This window comes from Bison bison, unplaced genomic scaffold (genome assembly GCF_000754665.1).
Source record: "Bison bison bison isolate TAMUID 2011002044 unplaced genomic scaffold, Bison_UMD1.0 scf7180017853731, whole genome shotgun sequence".
In the NCBI taxonomy this organism is placed as follows: Eukaryota; Metazoa; Chordata; class Mammalia; order Artiodactyla; family Bovidae; genus Bison; species Bison bison.
Genome location: NW_011484304.1, coordinates 309,588 through 320,683, shown reverse-complemented (window position 1 = coordinate 320,683; position 11,096 = coordinate 309,588). Strand labels below are relative to the sequence as shown.

The 11,096-nt window shown below is 55.1% G+C and overlaps 1 protein-coding gene across 1 annotated transcript in view; it reads right to left on the bottom strand.

Moving 5' to 3' along the window:
- Window positions 1–11,096, bottom strand: part of ADCY7 (adenylate cyclase 7) — a 45,930-nt gene that overhangs the window by 24,828 nt on the left and 10,006 nt on the right. The window contains exons 3-6 of the mRNA XM_010855128.1: window positions 4,378–4,809; window positions 2,125–2,334; window positions 892–1,044; window positions 19–168 (exon numbers count right to left, since the gene is read on the bottom strand). Of these exons, the coding sequence (XP_010853430.1) occupies window positions 19–168; window positions 892–1,044; window positions 2,125–2,334; window positions 4,378–4,605 (741 nt within the window). The 5' untranslated portion in view covers window positions 4,606–4,809. The remainder of the gene's footprint in view (window positions 1–18; window positions 169–891; window positions 1,045–2,124; window positions 2,335–4,377; window positions 4,810–11,096) is intronic.

The window sequence follows — 11,096 nt, the reverse complement described above, 5'->3', positions numbered from 1 at the left end:
GGGGCGGCGGGTCCCCACCTGCTGGCGCTTCTCGATGCGCAGCTTACGCCGAATCTGGATGCACTTCACTGTGTAGGTGAAGAGGTCGTGGGAGGCGTCCTGCATGTGGTGCTTGTGGAAGGCGCCTGTGAGGTTCCCGCACACGAAGACCACCGCAGTGGCCAGCAGCTGCAGGTGGGCCACAGCAGGCTCAGCATCAGGCCTGGCCCATGCCCCCAGGACACCGGTCCCCTTGGCGGGCTGGTGCTGGTACCCTCTCCCCAGTCCCTGGCCTCCAAGGGGGTGCAGGCAGGGAAACTGAGGAAGTGAGTCGCTGTGACCGCAGGATGGGACTCAAGCCTGTGTCTGCATCCTCCAGGCACCCCCTAGCATGGAGGGCTCAGGACCCAGAGCCGCTAAAACCGAGGCAGGAGCATGTCTCCTCACAGAGCCCAGTGGGGCACCAAGGACAGCCATGGAAGGCACGGCGCCTGGTTGGCTGCCCAGAGCTCTGGCCCTCGCCTCCCAGACCAAACACACAACTGACCATCCACACTGACCGTTCATAATCCCTCAACATGAAGGCAGGACAGGGTGTTGAACCTGTCCAGTGGGGCTCCAACACGAGCAGGGGAAACCTCTGAACAGGGTCTCACCCAGCAGAGTGCACTGGACCCAGGAAGGACCCCGAAGGTCAGGGCTGGAGGGAGAGGCTGAACCCTGGGGTACCCCAGGCCGGCAAAGCAAAGACTGCAGGGCGGGGCACCTGCCAACTGGGATAAAGCCTGGCCTGGAGGCCACCTGTCAGCCAACCTCTGTCTCCAAGGCCTCCAACTCGCCCACACCAGCCTCAGCTGCCCTCAGCCCGAAGCACAGCTCCCCCCGAGGCTTAGCCGGCCCCGCGCCCCTCACCTTCAGCCCCACAGGGCTGGTGAAGTCTTCCTGGTGCATTGTGAGCACCAGGAGGTGGGAGATGCTGGAGACGAGTCCGGCCGTGACGGCGCCCCACGTGCTGAAGGGCAGCAGCGTGTACACCACGAAGACCACGAACAGGAAGAAGGGCACCTGCACACAGCATGTCATGACGTGGCTGCCCCGCCACCCCTGCCCAGCTGCGCCCAGCTAGTGGGGCCCCAGAAGCCTGAACGCTGAGTCATCAGCGGCCCATCCAGGACCCTGGTGCCCTCTGCTCTCAGGCTGGCCCCTTCCCCCACCTTGTGTGGTGAGAAGCAGCAGCAGACACATGCGAGAACAGGAAAAAGTCAAAAACCTACCCAGCCAGCATCATGTCCTACAAGCTGATTCAGGGTCTGGGGCGAAGGCTGAACCTACCCAGCCTGAGCCTCCACTGCGCTTGGGGGCCAGGGAGCCCTTGCCTGGTGCCGGCTGCCCCCAGCTCTTCCTCTGAAAAAATGGTAACCACTGGAAGGCTGGGCAGGGTCCGTTCACCTGCCCCATCCAGCGGTGCGGGCCCACCCACCCCATCCACTCTCAGAGCTGGCCTGCCTGCTTGCACCCTTCGGGGAGCACTGCCCATCCCCACGCTTCCATGCATGGCTTCCATGACCCCAGCCCTGATGGTCAGATTGGGGCCAGCCCCTGATGACAATGACCATCCAAGCTAGGCGCATGACCCAGGCCAGCCAGTGTGACTCAAGCTGGCTGAGAAAGGGCTCCTTCTTTCAGCCGGCCGGGGCAGGCTGGTGGACAGCAGCCTGGAGGCGCTGCAGCCATCTGTGTGCTGAGCTGGGGATGGCCTGACAGGAAAGCAGAGCTGGAAGGAAACAGGATCTGGCCAGCCTGCTGAAACCCCAGACTGACCCCGGGCCTTTCCTGCCACCTGAGCCAGTTCGGGCCTCTTTGCCTCTTTGATTGGGGATGTATCATTTCCAGAAATGCCATGGCTAGACATTCAGGTGGACCCTCCTCCCATCTCACCCCCACCTCATCAGTGCAAAGCGGAGAGAACAAGACCAGCCCAGGGCCCATTCTCAGTCACAGAACCACAGCCCAGAAAGAGGGGAGGGCCTGTGGCCGGTACACACAATACTGATCAGCCTCCAAGACGGGCCTGAGGCCCAGGGAGTGCAGGAGCTGCCGAGCGCACCCAACCCCCATGGGCACCAGGGTCCCCCGCCCTCTCACCTGCCCCAAGACACAGGTGTCCTTCCTCGGCGAGTCGAAATCAAACACCAACACGTAGCCCAGCGTCACAAGGCAGGCCCAGATGAGCAGCGCGGAAATCCTGAGCCCCCGCCGGTCGAGGCACTCAACGTACACCAGAGCGTAGAGGAGCACAAACACGGCGAGCGTGAAGAACGCCGTCCCCAGGACGGCCCGGTGTCTGGAGGGGTCCTGGGTGGGGCAGACACGCACAGAAATGCCACGGCTATCCAGCAGGGTGTCACTTCCTCCAGGAAAGGTCACCAGCGGCTCCCTCCTCGTGGGCGGTGCCCTTCCTCCCTCTACACGTCAGGCTCTGTGTCCCCTCAGGCTTGGCGCCCTTGCCTCGGCTGGGGCTGCCTGTACCACCACCTTTCCCCAGTTGCCCTAAGCACCCTCCCCGGCCCGGCCCTGGGATGGTCTCACTCCCCACTCCCTTCCCCACAGCGACCCTCCCAGGGGCCCCAGGGCCTCTGTGCACACCTGCAGGTCACAGGTATAAGCACACAGAAGCAAAGCTGAGGACAGCCTCGGGGGGAGGGACCACTGCTCCTAACTCTTAAAAGAGGAAAGGCTCTTTAGGGGGAAAGGGTGACCAGGGGCATCCGAGACAGGGGAGGTGTGAAGGAGAGGCGCAGACGTGCACCCTGCGGGGAGGAGGGTAACAGGGCAGACCATGCACAGCGGGCTGGCACCTGGTTCCCCCAGGGGCCCCTAAGCAAGACGAGCACAGAGACTGATCTGGGGGCAGGCCCACAGCGGTACTCCGTAACCAGCTGCCAAGTGACCAAACGTCCCTGAGTTTACAGGCACAGAGACACAGACAGCACTGATGGAGTACCTACTGGGCGCTGGCCACCTTACCTTAGTCAGACTGCTCTGTTAATACCCTGTAGTCTTTGATGTTTTCTTCTAGAACCTTACTGTCCTATACAGCAACCACTAGTCATTTGTGGCTATTCAAAATTAAATTTCCACTAATTTAAAAGTAAATTTTAAAAAAAAGTAAATTTAAGGGACCTCCCTGGTTGTCCAGTGGCTAAGACTCTGCACTTCCACTGCAGGGAGTGCAGGTTCAATCCCTGGTTGGGGCACTAAGATTCCACATGCCACAACCAAAGCACAAAAATAAATAAAAATGAAACAAAATAGAAAATTCAGTTATTTAGACATATTAGCCCTATTTCAAGTGCTCAACAGCCACACACAGGTCATGGCTGTGGTGTCCACCTGGACAGTTGTGCTGAGAAGGACTCTGAGACCATGGCCAGGCTCCCTGAGCACAAGTGCTGGGATTGATTCATGAGGTCTGCCTTGGTACCAGAAGTGGGAGCAGGGACACACCGGCCCTCCCTGACCTAGACCTTCAGCAGAATCAAAGTCCACTGTGGAGAAAAGTGATGGCCATTTATTTGCTCAAATTAATGTACCATCTAAAACCACCCCAGACCTAAAAATTTTTAAAAATGTGTCTTCCTCCAGCCTAAATCACTGCATATGATGATTGCAGCCATGAAATTAAAAGATACTTACTCCTTGGAAGGAAAGTTATGACCAGCCTAGACAGCGTATTAAAAAGCAGAGACATTACTTTGTCTAGTCATCTAGTCAAGGCTATGGTTTTTCCAGTAGTCATGTATGGATCTGAGAGTTGGACTATAAAGAAATCTGAGTGCCAAAGAATTGATGCTTTTGAACTGTGGTGTTGCAGAAGACTCTTGAGAGCCCCTTGGACTGCAAGGAGATACAATCAGTCCATCCTAAAGGAGATCAGTCCTGGGTGTTCATTGGAGGGACTGACGTTGAAGCTGAAACTCCAGTACTTTGGCCACCTGATATGGCTGACTCATTTGACTCATTTAATTTGGCTGACTCATTTGAAAAGACCCTGATACTGGGAAAGATTGAGAGCGGGAGGAGAAGGGGACAACAAAGGATGAGATGGTTGGATGGCATCACCGACTCAATGGACATGGGTTTGGGTAAACTCCAGAAGCTGGTGATGGACAGGGAGGCCTGGTGGGCTGCAGTTCATGGGGTCGCAAAGAGTTGGACATGACTGAGTGACTGAACTGAACTGAACCCAGCCTAAATATGCTCCATAACACTTTACAGATGCAGAAACTCAGGCTTAAAGAAGATAATGACATGCCCACGGCCTCACAAGTACAGAGCATCAGAGCTGAGACCTGGACCCCAGGGAAGCCCCAGCAGCCACGGGCTGCCCCCACTCACCCCGTAGCTGAAGGTGATGACGATGAGCGTGGTGCAGGCAGCGATGGCCACCAAGAGGAGCATGAGCAGGAGTGGCCCGTGCTGGCTGGTGAGGCGGTACTTCTCGTAGAGCGCATCCTGGTCGGGGCCCTCCTCGCCCTCGTTGAGGAAGTAGCGCCCCTTGGCTGGCATCCTCCACCTTGGCACACCCAGTGGTCCACGCAGGAAACCCCACGGCCTGGGGAGCATTTGTCTGCCAACACCCACGGCTGCGCACCTAGGCCTCTGGCCTCTCCCAGCCTGGCAGGTGGGGCTGGGAAGGTACCCCCTTGGCTGGCAGCTCCATGGGTACACAGGGCCCGCACTGATCCTGCTGCCAAGCCTGGCTACTGCACGGCCACCATCCGCCTCTGCATTCAGGTCCAAGTGAATGGCCACTCGGGGTCCTCAGCTCTGCAGAGACATAAGAAGACCGAGATTTGACCTGGACTGGGAAGGCTGGGCATCGGGGGAGAGCGAGGTCAGGACTCACACCCAGGTGTGATTACCAACCTTAGCCCAAACCTAACTTTCAGGTCTTGTTTAAAGCCTGGCCCATCCCAAGGTCATAAAGCTAGTTTCCTGTATTTCTTAAAACTGCGCTGTCCAACACAGTAGCCACTAGCCACACATCACTGTCAAAAATTAAATTTAAGTTGATTAAAAGTGAAATTAGGACTTCCATGGTGGTCCACTGGTAAAGAATCCACCTGCCAATGCAGGGGACTCAGGTTCAGTCCTTGGTCTGGGAAGTTTCCATGCGCCATGGAGCAGCCAAGCCCATGAACCACAACCACTGAGCCTGTGCTCTGTGGCCCTGGAGTCACAGCTGCTGAGCCCAGGCGCCGCAGCCACTGAGCCTGTGCTCTACAGCCCTGGAGACACAACTGCTGAGCCCAGGCACCGCAGCTACTGAGCCTGTGCTCTGGAGCCCTGGAGTCATAACTGCTGAGCCCAGGCACCACAGCCACTGAGCCTGTGCTCTAGAGCCCGAGGAGACACAATTGCTGAGCCCAGGCACCGCAGCCACTGAGCCTGTGCTCTGGAGCCCTGAAGACACAACTGCTGAGCCCAGGCACCGCAGCCACTGAGCCTGTGCTCTACAGCCCGGGAGACACAACTGCTGAGCCCACACTGAGCCTGTGCTCTGGAGCCCTAGAGACACAACTGCTGAGCCCAGGCACTGCAGCTACTGACGTGGTGCATCTAGAGCCCGTGCTCTGCAATGAGAAGCCCACATACTGCAACGAAGAGTAATCCCCTCGCCCCAACTAGAGAAAGCCCACGCGTAGCAACGAAGACCTGATGCAGTGAAAATTAAATAAATTAAAAATTTCTTTAATGAAATGAAAAATTCAGTCCCATATAGAGGCCAACTGGAGAAGGTAAATGGCAACAGGAGGTCGCAATCAGCCGAATCTATGAAGCGGGGTAGTCACAACAGCAGTGGTACCCAAGTGAGATCCCGGAGGATGTGCTAAAACACACATCGCTGGGCTGCAGTCCCAGTGCTGTTTCAGCAGGACTAGATGGGGTCTGAGAAGAAATGGGCATTTCTTACATGTTCACAGGAGATGTTGAAGCTGCTGGTGCATACTTTGAAAACTACTGATCTACAGGACAAATAGCCCACTATTAACCAGTCAGTGACATGAGAGAAAGTGGGGATGTTACACGATAAAATAAATTTTAAAATCTTACAAAAAACAAAAAAAGGTGTTACTTGCTCAGTCATGTCTGACACTTTGTGACCCCGTGGACCTGCCAGGTTCTTCTGTCCACGGAATTCTCCAGGCAAGAATACTGGAGTGGGTTGTCATTCCCTTTTCCAGGGAATCTTCCCGACCCAGGGATTAAACCTGCTTACCCTGAAGGCAGATTCTTTACTGATTAAGCCACCAAAGAAACCCAAAAGTCTTACAAACCCAATATAGTGGACATTATCTAGACCTTGATTTTAAAAACACCCCAACTACAGGGACTTCCCTGGTGGCCCAGGGGCCAAGACTGCACCCTCCCAGTGCAGGCGTCCAGGTTTGCTCCCTGGTCAGGGAACAAGATCCCACATGCTGCAGCTAAGACCTGACACAGCCAAATGAGTAAAATTTTTTAAAAATGCGCAACTACAAAAAGTTGTTTTGAAACAAGTGGTGAAATCTAAATGGGAACTGGGACTTCCCTAGTGGTCCTGTGGTTAAGAATCCACCCGCCAAGGCAGGGGACATGGGTTCGATGCCTAGTCTGGGAATATCCCACATGCCACAGAGCCACTAAGCCCAAGCACCACAACTACTGAGCCTGAGAGCCCTAGAGCCCCTGCTCCACAGCAAGAGGAGCCACTGCGATGAGAAGCCTGCACACTGCAACTGGAGAGTAGCTTCTGCTCGTCGCAGCTAGAGAGAGCCCATGCAGCAAGGAAGACGCAGCGCCCAAATAAATACATGTGAACTGAAGGTGGGACTAGGCTAGTAAATTACACTTAATTTTTTGAGCATAATAATAGCATGAGAGGAGGGGATGGCAACCCACTCTAATATTCTTGCCTGGAGAATCCCCGTGGACAGAGGAGCCTGGTGGGCTATAGTCCACGGGTCACAAAGAGTCAAACACAACTGAACGACTAAGAACAACAACACAATTGCATGATGATTACATAAACATTTTTAAAGTTAAACAAAAGTCAGTCCCTCAGTCATACCACTGGTTATCATGTAGGCCAGTGCAGATCTGGAGCCCCTCTATCATCCAGAAACTCCTCCTGGAAAGCACTGCTCTCGCAGTTTGACCACATGTAGGCCTCTGTTCCATCTCACGGAATTTTGGGGTACAGTATGATGGGGGGGGCCAAGCTCCTTTTTCTGAATGGGCATCTGATTACTCCACTGGCCTTAAGTGAAGCCACATTCTTCCCTCAAAAGTGTCAGTGGAGCCACGTTTGTCCTGGGTCCGGTGGCCACATGCGTGAAGTCTGTCTGCAGGATTTCTTCTGCTCCAGCGGTTCTTGTGTGAAGACCTCACTCACTCGGTTACTGGAGCTTTTCAGTGAGTCTTAGACCCGAACACCAGCTTCACTCAGAGCATCCCCCTTGCATTAATATTAAGTTTCCACCTAAGATTGAATTTTTCTAAAAGGACCCATTGACAAGCTAGCAAGTTCCACTTCGTAGAAAAGAAAACTGAACCTCAGAGAAGAACACAGTGGACCCTTAGTGACACTGAGAGCAGACCCCAGGCTTGCAATGCTCAGCCCAGAGGGCCTCCCTCTTTCTCCAGCACCATTCATGTATTTACTCATTAGTTTATCCCCAAAAGGCTTGCTAATCATGCCTATGGCACACCTGGCCCACTGTATCTCCCGTGTGCCAGGCTGGCTTTCTCTCCCCTAGGGCTCCCAGTCTCCAGGGAGAGAAAGTTACCCAAAAATGTGCAATCCCTAGATGCAGCCATTGGAGCGTGGGGCGGCTGCCACGCTCTCAACAGGAATCTTGGGTCAAGGGAGCAGACCGGGAGTCCAAGCCCCCAACATCGTCCTGGCCTGCCTCAGGGACAGGAGCCAGGACAAGGCGGGTGGCAGAGGGCAGGGAGGCAGTCAGACTCGGGAAGGCTCAGGGCAGTCACAAGGGCTGCAGATGGCCACTGGTGGAAGCCGCAAAGGAACGTCAGTCCAGGGACTCCAAAGACAGAACAGCAGGGCACCCAGAATCTCAGCGTCTAAGTGAAGACCCCCAGTGAGCGTCAGCTGCCTTGAGTAACCCAGGGCAACCTTGAATCAGGACCCACCTGAGGCATCATTCCATCTGGGAGCTCCTGTTCCTCAAATCCTGGGTACAAAACAGAAAAACCACATACTTGGAGGCAGAGGAAGGGGCTCTTCACCAGAGGCCCAGGCCCCTGTGTTCCTCCTGGGCCCAGGCAGGTGTCCACAAGCCTTGGCAACCACCTCTTTAACCCAGGCAACCCTGAGGGAGTTGAGCCAGGGCTGCCAAAGTGTTCAAAGTGCCTGAACAAGCTACAAATCTGATTTCTACAAGAAATACCGGTCTTCAAATGTTGATAGCTAATTTTTAAAATTTGAGTGGTATCAATAGCCAAAAGTGACTAAACAACAAAACAACCAAAGCATGGAAACAACCTACATATGTATCAACAGATGAATAAAGAAGACGCTGTACACACACGATGGATACTACTCAGCCACGGAAAAGAATGGAATAACGTCATCTGCAGCAACACAGCGCAACTGGAGATAGAGATGATTACACTGAGTGAAGTCAGACGGAGGAAGACAAATGCCATATGATGTCACTCACATGTGGAATCTAAAATATGACACAAACGAACGTACCTACCAAACAGACTCAGAACACGGAGAACACGCCTGTGGTTGCCCAGGAGGCGGCGGGGCGGCGGGGGGGGGACTGGGAGTTTGGGGTTACTAGATGCAAACTATGGTATTTAGAATGAATAAACAACAAGGTCCTACTGGATAGCGCAGGGAGCTGTATCTCCTGGGATAAACCATAATAGAAAAGAATATTTTAAAAAAGAATGTGTATATGTGTATAATTGAGTCACTCTGCTGTACAACAGAGGTTGGCTCAACACTGTAAATCAAGTACAGTTCAGTAAAAAAAATTCTAAAATTCACGTAGCACAGCCCACTCATTTGCCACCTCTAAATCAACACTCACTAGTCTTTGTTCCAGCAGAGGCATGTTTGAGTACTAACCAGCCCCGTGCCGAAGGAGTCACAAAGCAAGACGAGGGGCCTGCCCTGAGAAGCCCCCTCTCCAGGGCACCTGAAACAGCTTAACACCGCCACACCAGGTGCCTGCACGCACATTCCCACTCTCACCCTCATAACCTGGCAGGCGAAACCGAACCCAGGGAGGTTGAGCGGCTTGCCTAAAATCACACAGCTGGAGCTGGTGGGCAGAAGGGCTGGGACTCAAGCCCGGGTCTGCCAGCTCCCAAACCAGGACCCCTTGGCCCAGCCTCATGGTTTCAGTCAACAGGGAAAGGCTTCCCTACAGAGCTCCTTCCAGAAGCAACAGCTCTGGAAGGCAACCAGTTGCCAAAACTATTCACAACACTGACTGTCTCTGTGGCCGGGTGCCAACCCCAGGGCACCAGGACTGCCAGGCTAAGAAACCCAAACTCCAAGGGGCCAAGGCAACTCTCCACCGCTGCTCCATCCCCCCGGCGCAGCCCCAGAACAGACTGTGGGTGGCCACGATGCACACAAGTGCACCCCCACCCACATGTGTGTGTACTCATACATACACACACACACACACTCCATGGGGCCTTTCACCCCCAATGTCAACCTGCCCTTCCAGGCACACAAAGCCTGGCTGAGCCAGGCAGGGAGAGAGAGGGATTAGCTGAAAGAGTCCTCAGAAACTCAGGCCTGGTAAACACTTCTCTTGGGGATCTATTTAGGCCACCTCCTGGGCAACGGCAGGCGGGCGAGAAGGCGGACAATGGGCAGCATGGGCATGGGGACTCGATCCACCCAGGGACGCCATCCAGCTTCTGGAACAAACAGAGCAGTGCAAGGCCAGGCTGGGAGGAAGGGCTACGGTACTACCTCCCACAGACAAGCCAGCACCAATGGGTATCTCCATAGGCCGTGCATGCATGCTAAGTCGCTTAAGTTGTGTCCGACTCTTTGTGACCCCATGGACTGTAGCCTGCCAGGCTCTTCTGTCCATGGGATTCTCCAGGCAAGAATACTGGAGTGGGTTGCCATGCCCTCCTCCAGGGGCTCCACAGGCCAGCTTCTCCCCAAAATGAGACCCAGAGGCCTCTCAGTCGGGGCAGGTTTCAAGGCCCTTCTTTTGCCAGTGCCAGCTCAGTTGGCAACTCGGGGGCCCCTCTGAGCCCCTGGATGAACTCCTGCCGTTCTGCAACCTCAGCTCACAGGCCTTGTGACGGGAAGTTCATCCCCTCTCAGGGCGGTTTCTCCAGCACCGGGCGCTGCTCTGGCTGTAAGTCTGACCTTAGGTCAAGCCAGGCCCAGCCCACCTGCCTCCGCACTCCCTCACCCCCATCCCTCAGGTCCTGTGTGAATTCCACGGACATCCAGTGCAGAGACCTTGAGGCCCCGTTACCTGGAGGGGCTGGAGTCCCAGGCTTCCCTCGCTGTCCCTCCCACCTCACAGCAACGCTGTTGGGGGAGCGGCCCCTTCTCACAAAGGAGGGGGACTCCCCAAGGGTCCAGTGGGAAGGCTTTTCCCACTTCTGCTAGGTACGGTCCTCTCCCGCTCCCCCAGCCCCTAGTTTGGGGGGCACGTGACCCAGGTCTGGCTTATCAGCACAGTCTCTCCCAAGCCCCAGCGACTGGTTTAAGGATGGTGTGTGCATGCATACTAAGTCATTTCAGTCATGTCTGACTCTGTGTGACCCCATGGACTGCTCCAGGCTGCTCTGTCCATGGGATTCTCCAGGCATGAATACTGGAGTGGGTTGCCATGCCCCCCTCCAAGGGATCTCCCCAACCCAGGGACCAAACCTGCGTCTCTTACGTCTCCTGCGTTGGCAGGCGGGTTCTTTACCACTAGTGCCACCTAGGATGGACGTGGGACCAAACCCAGTGAGAGTCCCAGTGAGAAGTTGGGACTTCTGCTGGCCCATGAGGGAAAGATGCTCTCTTTGCCAGTGGCCTGGAGCCGGCAGCCAAGGGAGCCACACAGTGACAG